Consider the following 22,880-nt stretch of genomic DNA (forward strand, 5'->3'; position numbering starts at 1 on the left):
TCCGCCAACACCTCAGTCCTGCTTCGTGGAGGGCTGTTTCTTAGTTGCCCAGAGCAGTCTTGATGCCTGCTGGGTGAATCAGCCCTCCTTCCAGTGGTTTATGTACTTTGTCAAGCCCTTGCTTGAAATTGGATCTCTATGTTTCTGTATCTCATTTATGTTCATTCCTCAATATACTGAAGTCACTATCAGTCAGAACTGATATTAATGTTAATGCTTTACATACTGAAGATTTATATAGAACTCTAGGTAGTCATCTATGGCTGAAAAGCAACCAGTGTAAGCCCCCCCGCCCCCCCCCCCCTGCAAGTGTTATATCTTTCTCCTTTATATTTGGCTTTTTCTTTTCTTCAGCTGTGTGTGGTACTTAACTACCCCGGAAACAAATGGCAGTACAGAGGGTTTTTTTTTTCCTTCTGCCACATACTTCCCTGGGGGATAAACATTTCAGGGAGATCCCCAGGGTCTGTTCTGTAAATGAGCTGCACAGAAAAACTGCCGATGCCTGCACTCTTCCTGTATTGGGTCTGTCTGTGGTCAGATTTCACTGAGAGGTGTTTCTCCCTGGTTACCAACAGCTGACAAGCCCTCATGATTAAGAGACTAGGAAGGGATAACTGGTTGAAAAATGTCTTCCCTATGCTGACGATTTTTTTCTCTTAGAAAAAAGTGATAGCCTGGTACATTAAACAACAAATACTCAGTGCACTGAGGAGAAGTTGTACCCTTGGTCGGGGAAGGAAGCAACAGGGGTCAGTTATCACCTTGGACCCTCTTCGCCACCTGATACCATTCTGACCTTTGTTGCGGTCCCCCCTGCTCCCACCTGAAACCTTTTATTTAAGGAATACAAACTTCATACATTTCATAATTACAACTTTAGGAACATGGTGATTCTTCCAACCGTACCCGCCCTCCCACCCCTCTTCCTTCTCCCTCTCCTATTCCCATTCTTATTTTTTTTACTAAGGTCTATTTTCAATTAGCAGTTTTATTTTTTAAAAAAGATTTATTTATTTATTTATTTGAAAGAGTTACACAGAGAGAGAAGGAGAGAGAGAGAGAAAGAGGTCTTCAATCTGCTGATTCACTCCCCAGTTGTTGACCGCAGTGGCTGGAGCTGTGCCAATCTCAAGCCAGGAGCTTCTTCCAGGTCTCCCACGTGGGTGCAGAGGACCAAGGTCTTGGGCCATCTTCCACTGCTTTCCCAGGCCATAGCAGAGAGCTGGATCAGAAGTGGAGCAGCTGAGACTCGAACCGGCGCCCATATTATGGGATGCTGGCACTGCAAGCGGCAGCTTTACCCGCTATGCCACAGCACCAGCCCCAGCAGTTTTATTTTTTATACTGTTTCCTCTTCATATCTTTTTAGTATAGTCCTAAAAGTTGTCTTCTCATTGTAACACTTCGCTGAGCTGCCGCCTTCCTTTCTTGTGCTTCCAGGCACCTGCACATACCACGCATACAGGTATTCAGTGATAGTCATTATATGAGTGCTAAGGATACAAAGAAAGAAGACACAATAATTTATGCCTCTTAGGAATGTCCAATCTCCAGTCTTAATATACTGAAAGTAATATGGGAACAATAAGTATGCACAAGTAGTTTGTTGTGTTCATTCTTTCATCCAATAGCTGTTAGTTGAGGCACCACAGTGCTGATTTTACATGATTATCCAAACAGGCATGGTCCCTTGCCTTCATGGTCAAGTAAAAGAAACAAACAAATAATCAAAATATAGCAGTGCTCAGGATCACTAGTCATCAAAGAAATGCAAATCAAAACCACAATGAGGTTTCACTTCACCCCAGTGGCTCTTAATACAGAAATCAACAAACAATAAATGCTGGTGAGGATGTGGGGGAAAAGGTACTCTAATCTACTGTTGGAAGGAATGTAAAGTTGTGTAGCCACTGTGGAAGACAGTCTGAAGATACCTCGGAAATCTGAATATAGACCTCCCATGTAACCTAGTCTTCCCACTCTTGGGAATTTACCCAAAGGAAATGAAATCAGCATATGTGTACATGTATATACATACACACACACTCACTATGGAGTACTATTCATCTGTAAAAAAAAAAAATGAAATACTGTCTTCTGCAACAAAATGGACACAACTGGAGGAAAACATTATAGTGAAATAAGCCCATCCCAAAAAGACAGATATCATGTTTTCCCTACTCTGATGTGGGACACAAGCATTTTAACCACTAGGCTACATGCCCTCCCCAACATGTGGCTTTTGAGTACCAGAAATGTGGCCAGTTCAAATTGAGCTATGCTACAACTATATACTGCACATCAGATTTTGAAAACTAAGTATTAAAGAATGTAAATTGTCTCATTAATTTTGAATTTAATTAGGGGTTGACACAGTATTTTTGTATATATTGAGTTTAAATGTAAGACTAAAGTTAGTTTTACTTGTTTCCTTTACATTTTTAAAAATCTGCCTGTTAGAAAATTATAAAATATATGTATGTCAAACATTATATTTCTGTTGGCAGTGTTTTAGATGACAGTGTTAAAGAACAACTCAAACTCATTTCAGTATTTTGTTGAAGGACCTTAAGGCCAGATCAGCTGATTACTGAAAACTGTTTATCTCTTTTGTGGTGATATGAAGAAGACCTGGAGTTTCTGATTAGCAACCTTAAAACTGCTAGGCAACCTCCCTTTTAAATTGATTTATTGTTGTTTCCTTCCATGTTCCTCCTGAATTACCCTCAGATATTGTACAGAGTGCATTTGCATACATAATACATACGAATATATATGAGGCTCTGCACAGTTAACACTCTTTGGAAGAAAGATGTTTAGCTTTTCAAATAGATTAAAACAGTTTACTGGGGGGAAAAAAACCAGCAACATGAAAAGACTTTCTTTTTCAATAAATTTTAATAGTTACTAAAATGAGGATTCTGGTCCATGAAGATACAGCTTGCCAAGTCTTAAAGCTTAGTCACTTATTTTCTCTAAGTCGCTACCCTACTTCAGCTTCTTTCAAAGCAGCCGTTAGACTTTTGTTAGTGTTTTAATTCAGCAACAGCACAGTGCAGGAGTAGTTCTAAAGCCAAGTCACCTTCCCACAAAACAAGGTAAGGAAACTTCCGCCAGGCCTCCCCTGCTTTTGTTTTCAAGACTAACCCAGGTACCACATAATATTTACCAGGGAGATTTAGTAACATCGCTTAAAAAGCAGTAGGTGAATGGGTTGTGTAGGATGTATTTTGTGGATTCTGTACTAAAAAATAATAATTTCAGAAGAAGGTGGTCTGTGCCTGTGCCACTGACACTGCAGAGTCAGCAAATAGGCTTTATGATATCAGTATTAATGAGTCCAGGGCATTCTTGGTGAAGGTCAGATGTACATAGCAATGTTGGGCTTTGCAAACTTTGAGCAATTCCATTGCATTGAAGGATGTTAAAGTGGCTTTGGGGTGGTTAGATGGACCAAGAGGTGTGTCCAATATGAAGCTGTGTGCAGCTAGCAATTTTTATTGCAGTTTCTGGGCAGCTGCTGATACTGTACCTTCTCTTACAATCAAGAGTACAATTACTGTGCTTTCGGTTCTTCCCTCTGTCAGTGATAAGAGGGGGTGTACTTGTCCCCCCTCCTTTTCCAGTTGCTTCCTCATTTGGCCCACAGCTTGGACCACACGCAGACTCTATCAGGAGACACAGTGAGGCTGAGCTGCTTACATAGGAAGGGAACCTATGTCGTTGGCGTCAAGGCATCATGTTGCAGCTGCTTTGAAGTAACAGTATTTAATGAAATTTCTGGGGTGGAGCCAACAGCTTTATTCCAGGAAGAGGAAATAGCAGTCAAGAAACCCCAAGAGGACAGTAAGATAATGTTCTAATTTAAAATCAATTTTATTGATACCTTATAAATTATTAGGGCATTTTATCCTGACCAAGTAATACATATTGCTGAGGCCATGAAAATAAAACATGAATGACTGAATATTGAAGTGCTGTGTTGTGAACTGCACAGAGGAAACAATGTTAGGACTTTTGTTCTAAGTATTTTTGATTCCTACTGGAGGGAAAGCATATATTTCATTCCTCTTTATATTTCTGTGCTTAGTGGATGTTCACTAATATTTGTTGACTGACTCTGTGAGTGGGCTCTCACTAGATCCAAGGTACTGTGCTTCACAACATGAACGAGTCTTAATCCTCACAGCAACCTTGGAAGGAAGTACTACTGTTTTTTCATTTTATCTGCTGGGAAGTAGAAGATTCAAGAAGTTCGATAGATTGTGTATAGTCACACAGCAAATGGTAAAGCCTGGTGTTGAACTCAAGGCCACAGGCTCCTATCTCTACTACCCATAGCATGAACATTGTAGATACCATTTCTCTTCTCATAAGTCGTTTCTCTCAGTTCCTCCCATTTGATAATGTTTTGATTACCTGCAAAAGGAATTTTTCCTACCTTAAGAGAGACAAAAAGACAAAGACAACAGTTTTAAAGAGTGAATTGTTCCTGGAATGTTACAGAAGGTGGAACATTTATTAAGAACAGACTTGTTACTTTATATGGAGTTTATATTAAATCTTTTTCTAACTAGAGCAGGTCTTCAGAATGTCCCAGTCATTTTTGAAGGTAAATTTTGACTTGTGTTAATTTGAAAAAAAAGCAGGTTCTGTGAGGGTTACTTACAGATTGCCTTTTTAATGACTTCCCTAATCAAGCAGGTTATATTTTTAAAAATTCTCATTGTAATGAGCAGTAAACTGACACAAGTGACTGGCTCAGAGCCCTACCATATTCAAGTTTTTCACCAACAGCATGCTATAAATTTAAGTTAATTTACATAAATTTGCATTATGAGTAACTATGCAAGGCTTACTTGTTTTACCAAATAATTTTCATTTCAGAGTGTTGCTATTTTTCCAAATTGAGGGTTATTTTCTCTATCCTGGTTGCTTCTTTATCAATGAGATAATATATGTTACAATGTTTTATCAATTATAAAGACTCTACATGGGAATAGAAACATTTTATGATATGCCAGCAATAGAATTTAAATCGGAAATGCCTCTGGGGGGTAGATATGTTAAGGCACCCATGTCCTTTATCCAAGTAACTGAGTTCAATACCCAGCTGCAATTCTTAACTCTAGCTGCTACTGCTGCTTTTTTTTTTTTCCTAAAGATTTATTTGAAAGAGTTACAGAGAGAGAGGGACACACACACCGAGAGAGGTGTCCCATCTGCTGATTCATTCCCCAGATGGCCACAACAGCCAGGGCTGGGCCAGGCCAAAGCCAGGAGCTTCATCTGGGCCTCCCATGTGGGTGGCAGGGGCAAAAACACTTGGGCCATTTTCCGCTGCTTTTCTCAGGCCATTAGCAGGGTATTGGATCAAAAGTAGAACAGTCGTGATATGAACTGGCACCCATATGGGTAGCTGCTCTTGCAGATGGTGGCTTTACCTGCTACACCACAATGCCAGTCCCTAACTCCAGCTTCTTATTAAAATGGACCCTGGGAAACAGCAGTGATGGCTCAAATACTTGGGTTCCTGTCACCTATGTGGAAGATCCTAATTACCTATCCAGGTCTTGACTTCGGCCTGGTCATTGTGGGCACTTGGGGAGTAAGCCAGCTGATAATTCTTTTCTCTACTTCTCAAAGTTGTTTTTTTTTTTTTTTTCTTTCTTTCTTCCTTAATAAACCTCTGTGTGCATAGGTTTATTAAGGCTGTTAGCTGTTGTGTCACAACTTGTTCACAGCACTTCTGAAATGTGCCAAGCTTTGAGGACTAGTGAATGTAATGGGCTCTTTGGGTACTTCTTGATTATAAGGCGCATCCTCCTGGAGGTCAGGTCTGCTTCCATAGAAGAGTACTTCAAGTCCCTGCTCATCTGCAGCATTACCTTGGCTTTTCTGAGTTCAAGAAAATCAGAAATACTCATTTCTGCTCATTAGTCTTTTGCTTTTTCTAAGGGATTTCAGAGGCAGTTGTGATTACAGACTGGTTATGATGTCGGTAAAGGATCCACAGCCATCTTTTCCAGCTTAACTTTTTCCATCCTGCTCTCTCTCATCACCAAACTCTCCCTTAATTCTCACAGACTCAGGCTAACATTTGAGAATACCTGAACTGAGTGAACTAATTTATCATCTGTGCTGTTTTTCGAGGGAAGGAAAGCCTGAACAACATGTGTAGGAAAGGGCAAACAAGGACTTGGGAGTCATCCTGGTGAATTTTCATGGTAGCCTCTGCTTCTTATCCCCTTTATCTGTTTGCAAACAGATTTACCCTTGGGTACCAAGTAGATAGGGTTTTTGAAGGCCATAGTTGATGAACAAACAAACCATAGCAAAGGAGTGTTAGTATTCTTGATCATGGTTGTCCACTTGACAGGTAGCCATCTTCCTTCTGGTTGTAATCTTGTAAGGGGCCAGAGACTTCAAAACACTGTGCCTATGTAAATGGAAAGCAAATAAACATTTAAATCAAATTAGAGAGTCCATTGTGTGAGTGGTATTTATAGTCCTGCCTTAGTGCAATACTGAACCAAAACTTAGACCATCTCAATATGAATGCTAAGGGTAAGCACTACAGGAATGCCTAGATTACTCCTTACTTCTATGAGACTTAAAATAGGAGGTCCACACTGGCTCGGCATGCCACTCCTTGCAGTAATAGCAGTGACAGTACTGATTATGTGCCTTAGACCTTGCCTTGTATTTTTTAAATTTCCTATTTATTTGTTTATTTATTTGACAGATACAGTTAGACAGTGAGAGAGATAAACAGAAAGAAAGGTCTTCCTTCCCTTGGTTCATCCCCCAAATGGCCGCTATGGGCGGAACTACGCCGATCCGAAGCCAAGAGCCAGGTGCTTCCTCCTGGTCTCCCATGCGGATGCAGGGCCCAAGGACTTGGGCCATCCTCCACTGCACTCCTGGGCCACAGCAGAGAGCTGGACTGGAAGAGGAGCAACCAGAACTAGAACCTGGCACCCATATGGGATGCTGGTACCGCAGGCAGAGGATTAACCAAGTGAGCCATGGCACCGGCCCTGCCTTGTATTTTATGTGGATTATTTTTCATAGTCCTCAAAGTGTCCTGGCCGGAATGGATGTATGTATGTGTGTGCATATAGGGTGTTTTTATCCCAGTCTCAGACTAAGCAACATCCCTCTGGCTACATGGCTATTAAGTAGAAAACTCTAGACTCAGACCCAGGCAGTCTGACTCCAGGGAGATGCTCTTGTCTGCTATTAAAATGTGTATTCCCTGTTATTAAAATTAGGTAATTATAACAAGACTTCTTTCTTGGGAGGGGGTGTACTTTATGGAACTCTTTCACATACTTGGCCAACTTTGATCTTGAGGTGTCTGAGGAATAAAAGTATAGGTGGGGGCCCTCCCTTTCAAGCTGCTGGTGATGTCAGTTTTCCACCTTGTTTGGTCAACAGCCTCAGGAAGGTCTAGTGTGGCTTTTACATTGTGTTCTAGAATTTTCTTATTTTGAAATGATAACCTGAGGAATCTCTGTCATTAAAGCTTGTATTTTACTGCCAAAACATTTAGTGTTTCCATATAATACTTACAAATTTCACTATTTTTTCCTTGTGTTCTTGTTCGTCCCTATCCCTTGTTCTTTAATTAATTGAATTTAATTAATTGGCTCTCTTTTAAAAAAGCCCTAGTGGATATATTTACTTTTTTTTTAAATGCTGAGTTTTATTTACTAAGCATTCACATTCAGGATGTTTCACTTGATTTGCATCACACACTGCATCTGACTGAATCTCTATTCATGACAACTTTGCTGATACATATATGAATGCATGATCAGACTGTAATGAGAAAAGGTTTATGTTTAATATTTGTAAATTTATCGATTTATATAGGGTCATGATAGCGTTCTAGTAAGTTTGTTACATAAGCTAGGGGAAATAACCTAGCTGAGCTTTTTCTTAAAAAGTTTATTTGAAAGGCAGAATGACAGAGGTATCTTCCGTCCTGATTCACTCCCCAAGTGTCTGCAACAGCCAAGGACAGACCCGGTCAGAGCCAGTTAACTCCATCCAGGTCATCCACGTGGGTTGATGGTATCTTTCCAGAGCATTATCAGGAAGCTGGATCAGAAACGCTGGGTAACCAGGACTGGATCCCAGGCATTTCAACATGGGATGCAGTCATCCCAACAGGCCACTTAACCCACTGTACTGTAGGACCTGCCCCTAACAGCTTTTAAAATAATTATAGAGAAATAAAAATAACCTTTTCTAGTAAATACAGAATTTTTTTCAGTATTTATTTAATTTCTCCTATTTACATGCTCAGTGGAGATCCAAGTGACCTTCCAACAGCAGAAGATGGACTTCTGAGATTTTTGATGAGAGTCTGTGCCAAGTCCAATTTGATTCCAGAGCAATTATGTTATTAGAGCACCACTGATTGCCCCAGTGCCCATTGTGCAGCCTAACCTCTAAATGCTAGTGATAATTAGCGTTCTTCCCGGAAATTTTTTTCTATAGTAAACATACAATTCTGTTCTGTAGTAAAAGTCCAACAATAAAATGTTGCCTTTACAACCAGAAACAGCTGAATTAAAAAGTTAAAACTATGGCCCCGTGTTGTGGTATAGTGGGTTAAGCCGCCACCTGCAACACCAGCATCCCACATGGATACTCTGGTTCCAGTCTCAGTTGCTCTACTTCTGATCCAGCTCCCTGCTATTGCTCCTGGGAAGGCAGCAGAAAATGGCCCAAGTGCTTGGGTCCCTGCCACCCACATAGGAGACCTGGATGAAGCTCCTGGCTTCAGCCTGGCCCAACCCTAAATGTTGCGGCCATTTGGGAAGTAAACCAGCAAATGTCTCTGCCTCTCTCTGTCTTCTGTCTGTCTGTCTGTCTCTCTCTCTCTCTCTCTCTCTCTCTCTCTCTCTCTCTCTGTAGTTCTGCATTTCAAGTAAAAAATAAATCTTTATATAAAAAATAAAGCTGTGTGATTTTACATATATGCCCATCAAAGTGTTAACATTAGTGTTAATTTTTTAGAAGGTGTTTCATCATCATTTCTTTTTCAGCAGAGTGAAAATTAACTTTCAGTAGAGTGTGTCAGAATCAAAAGGTTCAGATACCTCATACACACATAACTCAGTTTTCTTTTTGTGAAATATTTAATTACAGAATTAAGACATCTAGAGGCAGGTGAAGGTGAAAAAGAGAGCGAGCTTCTAGACTCCCAATTCCATGTGGCACTACTGCACACAGCTTCCTCCAGGGAATGGTTTCTCATGGAATGGCTCATCTGAGCCCTCTGAAAAGAAATGTGTTTTGGATTAGATTGAGATGCATACAGAGGAACTGTTCATCCATTTGTGTTCAGAACATTTCTGGACGGTTCTCTGCTGCTCACTGTGCTGCATGCCCCTAGGAAACCCACAGCCTGAAGTGGGAAGTGGCCTTGTAAACAAATAGCATTAAATTTATTGAAAGTGCTCTACCCTGTGGGTGAACAAAATGTTAAGGGAACAAAGAAGAATGAGGGATTAATTCTGCCTGACAGCATCTGAGGAAGCTTTGAAAAGTGACATTAGAGCCTTTTCTTAAGGATGGGGAGAATCTCAAAAGATGGATACTGAATGCAGGGGCATTTCTTTTCTATAAGCTAGTGCAAAAGACTAAGATGGCAGTGAAAACACAGAACGTTGGGGACACAAGTTGATAGTGCAGATGGAGGAGATGGTAGCCAAGGTTCTTGGTTGGGGCATGAATGAGGGCTTTGGAAAACAGCCATACTCCACATTTTGGAAACCATTTGTTCTTGTTAAGAAGGAAAAAGTGGTTCATCTTTTTTGTGAGATAGGAATTCAAGAATTGTGGTAGCTGATAGCTCACAGATGAAGTTTGCATGCATGATTTCAATGGTCATAAAACCTGATTGCTTTGGGTTGTGCTGTCAAAGCAAAGCAGAAGCATTGAACCAAAGCCTTGTGGCTCAGGAATGAAGTTTGAAATCAGTGGAGATACGAGTTACAAAAGTTGAAAAATAGTCTACTTTCAAAGACTATTTGGCTAGTAATGTTTTCATTTAGTCTTCTGCCTTATTGAATAATATCTGTAATCTTTTTTTACCACTTAGCTTAAAGTTGACTGTTGGATCAGGGATAGTTACAGGTTTGATGTGTGCAATCTTCAGGGTATTTTTATAAAACCTTGAGAGGGGGCTGTCACAGCAGGGAAGACTTTAGGAAACCTAAGCCCTGGCTTTGGTCACTCAGTGGTCCCATCTTCCTTTTCCCATCAAACTCAAATGTGCTTTGGCAGTGTAGAGTGCCACAAAAGAAAGTGTGTCATTGTGGTTCAGTGGAAACAAGCTGGAGCATAGAGCCCAAAGTACTGGATATCACACTGCTTCCTGTAGTTAATTTAAAGGCCCTCATAAACTTTTTATGTCTTTATAAATGTTAATAATTACCAAAAGACTTAAAGTAATAAACCCACACACTCACACACATATACATACAAAAGTTCAAAGAGTTTTTTCTGAGTTATAAATAAAGAGTGCTTTCCTTCCTCAGTTTCTGAATGGCTCTGATGCCATTCAGATGATGGCAAAGGCTCTGGTGGTGTTTGTTCTTCCTAGACCCTTTGTATAGACATCTCATATCCAGACACTTTTTCTGTTACCCTCCAAGGTCGGCCCTTTCTTACCTCTGGCTGAGATCATACAGCACCTGAGAGTCGTGCCCTGGTGCTCCACAGGCGCTTCAATGCCAGGCCTTTACCAGGCACCCTCTTCAGGGCAGTTCTGTGGGTCTGACTCCTTCTCCCACACCTCACCTTTATTTATGTCTTCCCTTTGATCAGTCTGTAACACGGTCACTAGCCAATTTTGCAGGGTAGTTGTAATTTTCATTGTTGCTTTCTTTACTTTTTCACCCATGGTTTTAAGCTCTCATACCATCTAAAAGTGCCCTGCCTCCATAGCAGATTCATTCTCTGGGCTTCATCTCTCAGCTCCAGTGTTTCTGTTCTGTGTGGGACTCCTCCAGTGGAGAGCTCACTGAAAGCAGAGGCGAGGGATGCAGCCTGAGTAGTCTTGATGGGCCCCAGCCCATTGCCAGAGGCATGACCCTCTTTCTACTCTCCCTGGCCCCAGTGGGCTTCCAGGGTTTACAGAGATTTGAAGAAGAAAAAAATAGAGGAAAGCAGGTTCATGAAAATTAATAAAGTACATTTTTTCCAGGTGTGTTTCCTGCCATTCTGTATCTTCCAGGCCCTTAGAGCAGAGCTTAGCAGAATTCTGCAACTAGGGCTTTTGTAGCATGCTTTTGGCTGCTCAAATTCCCAAACACTATTTTTTCTTATTGAAGAATTTCTTATTATCTTCTAATTTCTATTCTATTCATAGTTTCTCTTTAGAAACTTGGAAATAGTGACTTCCCGTTAGCCAGCAAACTTAAAAAGAAATCTGAAAGTTTGCCTTTTCTTTCTTCCTTTTTCTCCTGTGTCTACTTCCTTTCCCAACTTTCTACATTGCTACAAGAGTGTAATGTAAACATACGTTTTAGACCAATCTTGCTCTGACTTTTGAATTAATGCTGTCTCCTGCCACCATTTTTACTCCTTTACTCATAGGGTTCATCTCTCTGCCTCCTCCCTCTTCGTCCCTCATTCCTTCCCCTCCTTGTCTTTTTCCCATTGTTTTTCCCTCTATATATCTGTTCTCTTCCTGTCATCTCCTCCGCTCTTCTTCTGTCTCCTCTTAACAGCTTGGCAAGTGTGTATACCAGTGAACAAAAGGAGGGTTTGGGCATTTAGCCTAGCACTCAAGATACTGGTTAAAACATACACTGGAGTATTTGGATTCAGTACTCAGCTCAGGCTCCTAACTCCATCTTCCTGCTAATGCAGATTTTAGGAGGCATTGTTGATGGCTCAAGTAATTGGATTCTTGTTCTGACAGCTGGATTGAGTTCCTGACTCCTGGATTCAGCCTGGCCCAGTCCCATCCATTGCAGGCATTTGAGGAATGAACCAGTGGGTTGGGAATTTTGTTTTTCTACCTCTCAAATATAAAAATAAATTTTAAAAATTAGAAAAGAAAGTCTTAAGTGATTTGAGAAATCACTTTGGTTAAATGGATGATGATTTCTCAACCCTGCTTCGCCTTCTAATTCCAGAGCTCCTCCGTGTCCCCATCAGCCAGTTTCCGAGGTGCTGAGAAGCACAGAAACTCCACAGACTACTCCTCGGAGAGCAAAAAGCAGAAAACTGAAGAAAAGGAAATTGCAGCTCGTTATGTAAGTTCATTCATCTTTGCTTTGAGGAAGGCTGACATGCCTTGCTTTGTTATCAACAGTGGTTTTACCCTTTGACTATTAGCAGCAACATTGAGAACACAGGATAAACCACATCCTTTAGGAGAAAAAGCAATCTATTGCATCTATAGCTCTGCCCTGATTGGCCAGCTTGAAGTCTGTGCATGTGTAGGCGTGTGCACATGTATATGTGAGTGGATAGAAGGCCTCATCTCGCAGCTTCTAGAAGACTTGGCTGTTCTATATTATGACTTCTGTAAGTGTATGTGCATTCCCCCATATATTGGAAGGTGGTTGAATTTTCTGTGATTAACTAGAGATGTTAAGGGAAAAATACAGAATCATAGAGAAATTGTTAAAATGCCAAGGTGAACTCATTTGCCAAGGAATAGTCCAGGTTTTGTAGAGTAAACTACAGAGACATCCAGACTGTCCCTACCTGGGTGAAGGCTGGCTTTCCTTTAGTGCCTAGGGAGGTCACAGGAGTGATGAGGGCTAGGTGAATGTGAATAGTGTGAAGGCAGGTGTTCTTGTGGCTACTTATTCAGTTTTTAAAAAACCACTGGCAGGCCAAACCATACCCACCTATAGGCTAGGTTTAGCCTTGGCATGCCAGTTTGTTGCCTCTACTTTGGAGTAATGAGCCATTAGTGTCTTTTTTAAACTGGAAAATGGGATTCTGTTACCCACCTCATCACTTCATCATGAGGATTAAAGAAAGTAGTACATAGTAAAATGTTTAACACTGGTGCAGCTCATTTTTATAAGGTATGAGGAATTATTCTGGACTTAACTAGGGTAAATCTGGCTGAAATTGAGATGTGTTTCTGGCTGGAGGCAGGAGATAATGCTTCTCAATTGTCAATGCAGGACAGTGATGGTGAGAAGAGTGATGACAACTTGGTGGTTGATGTTTCCAATGAGGTACGTTTATGGCTACTTCAACTTCCTGCTCTTCCCCAGCTTTAACAAACACTAGTGTCCAAACAACTCACATCTAAATATTCTCTTAATTTCCAAAGGGACCTACTTTTTATTTACATGGAAAATTTATTGCCAGTATGACAATACTATAAATACTATAGTATTTTCTTTGGTCTCCATGCTGAGTATTTTTATTGGTAATCTCAGTGAGCCTTAGAATCCATCCTGGAACATTTTGCATATCTAAGCTATTAAATGCTTTTGGCTAAAAAAGCCCACACTCAAGGACCCCAGCATTGCTGGATTTCAATGGTATTCCTTTCTAGGATCCATCTTCCCCCCGAGGGAGCCCAGCACATTCCCCGAGAGAGAATGGCCTGGACAAGACACGCCTGCTCAAGAAAGATGCCCCCATCAGCCCCGCTTCCATTGCGTCTTCCAGCAGTACTCCTTCCTCCAAATCCAAAGAACTTAGCCTTGTAAGCACCTACCTCCCCACTGTCTTTGTTAGTACTGGCTGTTTCAACATGGTTGGGTTTGATTTTAATTTTTTAATTTTTGTATTTTTCACATTTTTGTAGGACTTTGATTTCCAAATGTGTGTATGTTTTGTACTTAAGTTTGAGCAAAGTATTTTGGAGCAGAATGGATTTGCTAACTTACTGGAGATAGGTGTTTTGTGAGTCATTTCACAGGGATAGATGGGAGGGATATTGGGAAGTTGAGCAACGTGTATCTTAGCAAAGATGAAAAATAGACACCGGGGTTACAGAGATGGTTTTGTCACCTGTGGTTTATGGTAAATTTAGCTTGGGGCTTGGATGCGATTTTGTTGCTAGCTTTGTTTGAATTACCAAGCTACATATGACTGCAATAATTTTCCCTTCCTATCTAAAAAGTAATCTGTCATTTACAACAGTCTACCTTTACTCACACCACAAATCACAAACGCGGAAACAAACTGCTCACAAATCAGAGTAATCTTCCTACACCCCTTCTTTTCATGTAGTGTGTAGTTAATTGCATTTTGGTGTGGAATGTCTTCTTTGCTCCTCACCAGTTATTTCCTTGTTGTAATCTAACATTAAGTGTGTGGGGGGCGGGGTGGGGGTTTGAACTAACCTTTTGAATTCACAGCTAAAGGAAAGGAAATTTCTTCATTTGTCTGCAAATTTGGGGAATATGGCTGAGGGCTAGATTAAGTTTTTCCACCTCTTTTTCCATGGACTTCTGCCCATCTTTATGGCATCTGTAGTATGCTGATAGTCTATAATGCTACTTTTTTTTTTTTTAAAGATTTATTTATTTGAAAGTCAGAGTTACACAGAGAGAGGAGAGGAAGAGAGAGAGAGGTCTTCCATCCACTGGTTCACTCCCCAGATGGCCTCAATGGCCGCAGATGTACTGATCTGAAGCCAGAAGCCAGGAGCTTCTTCCAGGTCTCCTACGTGGGTGCAGGGGCCCAAGGACTTGGGCCATCTTCTATTGCTTTCCCAGGCCATAGCAGAGAGCCGGATTGGAAGTGGAGCAGCCAGGTCTTGAACTGGTGCCCATATGGGATGCCGGCGCTTTAGGCCAGGGTGTTAACCCACTGTGCCACAGCGCCGGTCCCTATGATGGTACTTTTTTAATGGGCTGTGTTAACCAGACAGCCTCCAGCAGGAGCCCAACTCAAACCTCGCAAGTTTAAACCAAAGCCACTAGCAAGTCCCCAGTCACGGTCAGGATGGCATGGTTTGTCAGCCTTCTCTAGCCTCTGTCTAAGACTCGTTTCCTAGAAATGATTACTTTATAAATTCAACTTTATGTCCTTATTGCTTCTGTGCTCTTATGGAACTCTTTGTTTCCTTGTTAGTTCATTTTAATTAATGAAAGTAATGGCCCCGGGCTGAAGAACCTCTTGCACTTCTCTCTTCCTTTCCTTTTTCTCTTTTTTCCTTTCATTACCTTTTAAATTACTAAAACCATGTTCTAATTGCTGGTACATTTCATCGTATCTTTTGTCAGAATGAAAAATCTACCACTCCTGTTTCAAAGTCCAATACCCCCACTCCACGAACTGATGCACCTACTCCAGGCAGTAATTCCACTCCCGGATTGAGGCCTGTACCTGGAAAACCACCAGGAGTTGACCCTTTGGGTTAGTAAGAAAACATTTTCTTTCTGTATTTGTGCTTCTGTTTTAAAGAATGTAAAGCAATTTAAATAGTGCAGTACATAAAAAGTACTAATGATCAATGTCAGGTGACTATTAGGCAGAGGTACTTACTTCAAACCAAGCTCCTAGAACCAACCATGTCTGGCACATGGTAGGTGTTTAACAAAATTAAGGAGAATGAATAAACCCCTCTGAAGGCTTGAATGGCTATTGAGAATATTAAAATAAGCTCACATGAACCATAGATTCTATTTTTTTCACCTATTTAAGAATGTCTAAAGTATTATTTCCTGTGTTCTTAATTTTTTTTTTCTTTCCTTCTTCCATTTTGGGCCACAGCTTCCAGCTTGAGGACCCCAATGGCAGTACCTTGTCCATATCCAACCCCATTTGGGATTGTTCCCCATGCTGGGATGAATGGAGAACTGACCAGCCCCGGAGCTGCCTATGCTGGACTTCACAACATCTCCCCTCAGATGAGCGCAGCAGCCGCAGCTGCAGCTGCAGCTGCTGCCTATGGACGATCACCTGTGGTGCGTATGCCCTGTTACCAAAGAACTTCCCAGAGCACAAGGCATTGTCATTTTTTTTTAATGCAGTTTATATAATATGGGGTGTTTATAGAGAGATAACACATAAATTAAGGTACATGTATTTATACCGTGAGACCTATTTTATTTTGTACCTTTTTTTAAATTAGTGTTTTGGATGCTTTAAACCTACAAAGTTAGATGACAGAGTATCATGAGACCTTTAGTGTAATGAAACCTTTGTTCCTATCATGAGCTTTCACATGTGTTCTATCTCCAGGCATATTACTATGAAATCCTAAACATTTTATCAGTGAACAATAAATCCTTCTGAATATAACTCTAAAATATTACTGTCAAAGGATATATTCCCACGGGTTTTAAAAAAAAGATACTGTGTAAAATAAAACAACTTATCTAACTGTGGTTTTGTTGTTTTGCTTGGGAAAAATTCTAGGTGGGATTTGATCCACATCATCACATGCGTGTGCCAGCAATACCTCCAAACCTGACAGGCATTCCAGGAGGAAAACCGTGAGTACCTTTATGTCTTTGTACTCATCCTGTGCCAAACCTGCTGGCCCTGTAGACTTTGAGCATTGCTAGATGGTGTTAGACTTGCATTTTTTTTTCTTGCAAAGTATTTTTCATTTTCTCTTAGCATAAGAAAAGAGGTAATGAGGTAGAGTTTTGTGTGTTCAGTTTAAAATCTCAAGCTTTAATATGGAAATGCAAGTTATAGAAGCATCTCTGGCAGTCAGGTCTTCTCCATGTCTGTTGCTGATTTCAAGGCAATTCTTTGTTCAAAAAGGCTGATTATTATGTGCAAACTTGGATGCTCAAAATTTGAACATGTAGGAGAAAGACTTGCCAAACTTCAAAGCTGGAAGAAATAAGGACGATCTTGGGCTTAGTTCTGCTTTCAGGAAAGGTACCTTATTCAACTGCCTTCTTATATAGTGAGCTGGGCATTTGGAGTCTGTGTTCACAACTCAAAGCTTTGAGTTATGAAAGACAAAACACACTGGTTGTTCCAGCCTCTTCATGTACAGTCCACTCTCTCACCATATCTCATTCCCCACATCTCTCATTCCATCCAGTGTACCTTTTTATTGCTACCTAAGCACACTTCTTTGTGCTAATTGGCTTGCTCTTCCCAGACGTGAAGACTTCACTGAAGAGTAGCACTGACTCTTCCTTCAACACCCAGCCAGCTTTTCTTCTCCTTTCTCGTAGGATGCATCCTCTGCCAACCCTCCTTGCCTTGTTAGTCACACGATTTTGTTTATTGTCTTAACTTTTTCTGTTGGCATCCTCTCTGTCGTTATGTACATCATGCACGGGCCAACTGTGTAGTCTCTGATGCTATCCAAACTTGACCCTCAATAGCAGATAAAAGTCTCATTCTCCCAAAGGCTTCCCTAATGGTTTGTCTGCCCCAGGGCATTTGTGCTTCCTGAACCCTCCTGCAACACATTTTCTGTGCCTTACTGTCACATTTCATGTCTCTGCTCAGATATCATCTTTTTATTGTTTTAAAGATTCATTTGTTTATTTGAAAGAGTTACACAAAGAGAGAAGGAGAGTCAGAGAGAAAGAGATCATCCATCCAATGGTTCACTCCCCAATTGACCGCAATGGATGGAGCTGCGCTGATCCAAAGCAAGGAGCCAGGAGCTTCTTCTGGGTCTCCCACATGGGTGCTGGGGCCCAAGGACTTGGACCATCTTCTACTGCTTTCCCAAGTCATAACAGAGAGAGCTGGATCAGAAGTGGAGCAGCCGGGACTTGAACTGATGCCATATGGGATGCTGGCACCACAGGCAGCTGCTTTACCTGCTATGCCACAGTGCCAGCCCTAAGATATCATCTTAACCGAGCATTCTGTCCTGATAATTTTGTCTTAAAATATCATGCCCTCTCCCTTTTTCCCTATTATTCTCTTCTATTCTACTTTTTAAATGCCTGTTTATAGCCATTGTCTGCCTCTCACCACTTGAATATAAGTTTGATGAGAGCAGAGCGGAACTTTCTGCTATTTAGTTATAGAAATGACTCCAGCACCTAGAATTATACTCAGTTCACAGTTGGTGCTTAGAATATAAATTTGTTCAGTGAGTGAATGAACAAGTGCTGATGTCTTCCTTCTGTGACCTCTCACTGCTTGTTTATTCTACAGTTTATTACTACATACTCGGGCATTTAGTTGTCACCCTGGTGTTTCCTCTGTTTCTCTTTTCTCTCCATGTAACCTGCCCCCTTGATGTTGTTGAACAAGCTGACCTTGGCCCTTTGTTCACTTTCCATCTGATAAATCAGATTCTCGGTTCTTCCTTCTCTTATTAACTTCTCTACAGACCCAACCCTAAACTTCCTCCTTCATCAAACAATGCCTGTGCCAGAGCCAAGTTGCTCAGTAAATATTTGATTAATAAGGGAGACAAGGCAAATTAGACTGAGTTGCTTGAGAGTCGAAGGTATAAATATCAATTACCATAAAATTCTGTGTACCTGTGTGTGTTCTGCAAATAGTTGTTGACTGACTGACAAGTCTTGTTGACTAAGAACTCTGATATATTTGAAGGTGAAAGTTTGGTCTATTTCAAGCAGTGACTAAATAACAAGGTCATGGGATTAATCAAATAGTAGTTCAAATACCTGTAGGATTTATAAGAACTTCTGGGGGAAATAGAGGAGCTCCTTTAGGGAATGTGTTCTGCCCTTTTCTCCTGTGCTATGTAGTTACCACTTACACAGTTTCAACTACAGTGAGAGTATAACCAAGAAAGTGAGTGGATGAGGTGAGGCATCTTGTCTCACCTGCTACCTACAGGTTACTATGGGTATAAATGTGTTGGATGTGTCCAAAGAAGCAGTGCCAGGCAAGGCATTAGAGTTGGGCAAGCTGAAGCATTGCAGAATCACAGCTGATCTAACTTGTGATCCTAAGCCTTGAGTGAGGCTCTCTTCCTTTTTATAGACTTGGCCCTTGGCATACAAAATTTTTAAGCTCCTTTTGGGCCAACTAATGAGCATTTTTGTGCCTGGGAATAATGCAGACACACCTACTATGTTTCACAAATGACACTTCATTAGGAAAACCAAAAAGCATGTGCTGTGCTGAGACAGTATGGATCCTGTGTTGTTGTGGACTCTGTGTTGTGACAAACTCAAGTTTGGTTTTGACTCTCCTAAATGACCACAAGGAAGAGTGAATTTTACCCAATGTCTTACCTTGATGAGCTTTATTTGGCTCATCTGTACCTGGCATGACATCTCAACAAGAAGGGTGTGAGGGTGAACATCCCATTAATACACTCTGTATTCAGCACCATGTATGCTTGGTGACTATTCAGTTACCTCCAGTGTTGTTTCCCTTTCAGCTTTGGCCTAGGGAACTACCAGTTTTCAAGTAGTTACACGGTAGAAGATACAGTGTGTTGTAAGGGGCAAAAACGATTAAGACTGTATTGAGTCAGCTGGCTTCCTTGTTTTCTGTCATTGGTATGTCGTTATATAACAGGGGATCAAGACAAAATAGTCACATTTATTTATGCATATAGAAGTGGTATATTTTTATGATAGACTTTTACAACAAAAAATGATTATAGCAATTAGCTCTCTAGATCTAAGATAGAGAATTATGAAAGTCTGCCTTTTGCATATTTTTCAACAGAAAGCCTTTTGAAGTAGGCTAGAACATAAAACTTAACAAATCAGCTAAGGCTTCTCCTGCTACACAAATTCGCAAAGTAACTGCCTTTCTCCAGAAAGGCTCATTATAATGGGGCATCTTGGTCCTGATTATTTTTACAAAATGAATTGCTAGATACCATCAAAAATTATAATGAAATTTTTGTTGTAAATTGAATAAAGTTGCATTTATTTGATAATTCACACTGGGTGCCCTCAGCTATTGGGGTGAATTTGCAAGGCTTCCTCTCAATATATGTAATTTGAATGACATAGTTTAATTTTAGCATCAGCTAAAAGTGGACTTTCTCCACCTGCTATTTAAGTGAGACTTCAGTGAATGGTCTATAACTGATTAAAACCATATTATGGAATAGGACATGTGCAAGCAAAAACAAAACAACTAAGGTTTATGGGTAGCAGGCTGCTCACAGTACAGCATTCTCTCTGTGTTGGTGCTTTTGTTTGGTTTCGTAAAGTAAGATTTTCAAGATGGGACCTATTTTACATAAAAACCTTCAACTGACTAACCTGGAGGTCAGCCATACCTAATTTTCAGTCATACCTCAAAAAGTATAATAGACCTTTAATTGTGAATTCAAGGTTTAGTCCCTTTTTGTGAGACGTTAAAAGACTTAGGGAAAGTATTTCAAAGCACCAGAGATGAACCCAACATAACAGAACCAGGTATCTATAGAAAGGAGAAATGAGGTGGAGGTGAGAAGGCCAAAGATCTTCTTTAAATATGTTCGGTCGTTATCAAAAGATGATGGTTAAATAAAATGACACACGTTAAACCAGTGAATTGCAGGTGCCTGGATAGTTTGAAATAAAAATCTGTCAAACAGTTTAAACTTAACACTTTCTTCAACTGTCTTCTGCTCTCTTCAGCATGTCTGTTAGAGACCCAGTCTTCACTCTTGTCATTTCCCCTACTTTGTGTGTGCCCGTGTGAGAGCCACACAAGTCACCCTCATTTCTCTGACTCCCTGCACCTTCTCTAACCAGCACCGTATTTCTAATTATTTGTTGGACATCTCAGCTGGCTTCTTGAATATTACTTACAGCTTAAGTTCATTATATTCAGACAGTACTCTTGCATAGTAGGACTTTCTCCCAGTTCGCTCACTTTTTTCATAACTGCTAGTAGTAGCTTGTTTTGTGTTTAAGATTTATTTATTTATTTAGAGCTCTTCCATCACTGGAAAACTCCCCAAATGGCCATAACAGCCAGGGCTGGGCCAGGCCACAGCCAGGAACCTGGAACTCCGTCCAAGTTTCCCACGTGGGTGCCGAGGACCCAAGCACATGGATCATCTGCTGCTGCTTCCCCAGGATCATTAGCAGGGAGCTGGATTGGAAGTGGAGCAGCCAGAACTCGAACCAGTGTTCATTTGACATGCCAGCATTGCTGGCGATGGCTTAACCTGCTGTGCCACAATATCAGCTCCAGTAACCTGTTTCTAGTTTCCAGCTCAAAACTCAGTTGTTATTGGCTCCCTCCTCAGCTTGTGAGTTAAGACCTACAGAATTGTATGTCCTGTTAGTTCTAGCTTTTCATCCTTTACCTTGCTTAGTTTGGGTCTCCCTGTATCTCTCATCTAGATTATCCAGATAATTTAATTTTTTATTCCTCCTGTCCATTATGCTTCTGTCTATTTAGTGAATGTTTTCACTCCAGGAAAATAATACCTTCTGTCTTCCAAAAACCTCTTCAGTAAATTCTGTCTCCCTTTTTTAGTGTGATATTGAGACATGTGTGCTATATTTTATCAAACTCTTTTCTAGTTGAGCCCTCCAACTAATACTTTGGGGTCATTGTTGAATAGAGAATTCCTGGTTAAAACTAATCCAGGAACTTCCTGGCTCATTTCACCCCTTCCTTTGTGAGCCCTTGCCTTCTGCCATTCCTCCCCTATCTTCCTCTGAAATCCTTCCATTCTTTCAATTCCATCTCTATTACCATATCTCTAATAAAACATAACCTTTATTATGTCTTTTAAAACCACCTTCCAGAATCATATTTCCTATCAGAGTAGAACCACTTTTGTACTTTTTCATCATTGTTCCTAAATTATAAGCTACTTATGGGCAAGGCCAGGTGCCTCACCTGATAGTGTATCCTTAGCATGATGTTTGTGTCAATATGTGGATAGGGCATACTTATGACATGTAAATGCAGGGCCAGTGCTGTGGCGTACTGGGCTAAGCCTCCGCCTGTAGGGCCAGCATCCCATATGGGCGCCATTTGTAGTCCCAGTGGCTCCTCTTCCAATCCAGATCTCTGCTATGGCCTGGGAAAGCAGTGGAAGATGACCCAAGTGCTTGGCCTCTGCATCCACATGGGAGATCCAGAAGAGGCTCCTGGCTTTGCATCAGCCCAGCTCCAGCCGTTGCGACCATTTGCGGAGTGAACCACTGGATGGAAGATCTCAATCTCTCTCTTTCTCTCTCTCCCTCTCTCTAACTCTACCTCTCAAGTAAAACAAAGAAAATGAATCTAGAAACTAATAGGAAAAAGGTTCTGCAAGGGGACTTAATTATGGGGGGAAAAAAAAAGACATGTTGATGCATTTACTTGGATAGAGAATAGTCCTTCAAGCCTGTGTTTTCTCTGATTCCTAGAAATGTTGACTTTCTTTACCACTCCAGTTCTCTACTAGTTATATATCAAAGAGTTTGTTTGAAATCCAGTATCTACCAGAATTTTATTGCTTTTCATTCCTGACTGTCTTACATATACAAGTAGCAAGCTGAGGGCTACTTTTCATCCTTGACACAAATGAGCTCTTGGAATACATCTGTACCCCTTAAAGGAAATTCTGAGAACATAGTAGGTGCTCATAGTTGTGGTTAAGTTGAAAAATGTCCAGTTGAAAACCTTAGAGGAAAGTGTGTGCTTGGTTTCTTAACTATTTAAATTCTTAAGGCTTTTTTTTTTTTTTTAAGATTTATTTATTTGAAAGGCAAAAATACAGAGAGAGAAGGAGAGAGCACACCCTCTACCGAATTCATTATTTTGAATCTTCTCATTTTATTTTACTGTGCTTTCTAAATAATGTGGCCAAGCCTTGGGGAAGGAAAAGAAAAGCACTTTTCATTCATGATCATCCACTCATGTCAATAATGATTTGCTTTATCTTATAACTTTTTATTGTATAACATTTCAGCTTTGCTTTGTTTAAAGAGAGAGAAAGAGCTCTTCCATCCACTGATTCACTCCCCAAATGGCCACAGTGTCCAGAGCTGGGCCTATCTGAATGAAGCCAGGAG

The 22,880-nt window shown here is 40.7% G+C and overlaps 1 protein-coding gene across 6 annotated transcripts in view; it reads left to right on the forward strand.

Moving 5' to 3' along the window:
• The window catches only part of TLE4 (TLE family member 4, transcriptional corepressor), a 163,318-nt gene that overhangs the window by 129,227 nt on the left and 11,211 nt on the right, over positions 1-22,880 (forward strand). For all 6 annotated transcript variants that reach the window (XM_062208457.1, XM_062208458.1, XM_062208461.1 and 3 more), the window contains 6 exons: positions 12,165-12,284; positions 13,173-13,226; positions 13,553-13,705; positions 15,234-15,366; positions 15,724-15,917; positions 16,372-16,448. In XM_062208457.1, the coding sequence (XP_062064441.1) occupies positions 12,165-12,284; positions 13,173-13,226; positions 13,553-13,705; positions 15,234-15,366; positions 15,724-15,917; positions 16,372-16,448 (731 nt within the window). The remainder of the gene's footprint in view (positions 1-12,164; positions 12,285-13,172; positions 13,227-13,552; positions 13,706-15,233; positions 15,367-15,723; positions 15,918-16,371; positions 16,449-22,880) is intronic.

This window comes from Lepus europaeus, chromosome 12, assembly GCF_033115175.1.
Source record: "Lepus europaeus isolate LE1 chromosome 12, mLepTim1.pri, whole genome shotgun sequence".
NCBI classification, from domain to species: Eukaryota; Metazoa; Chordata; class Mammalia; order Lagomorpha; family Leporidae; genus Lepus; species Lepus europaeus.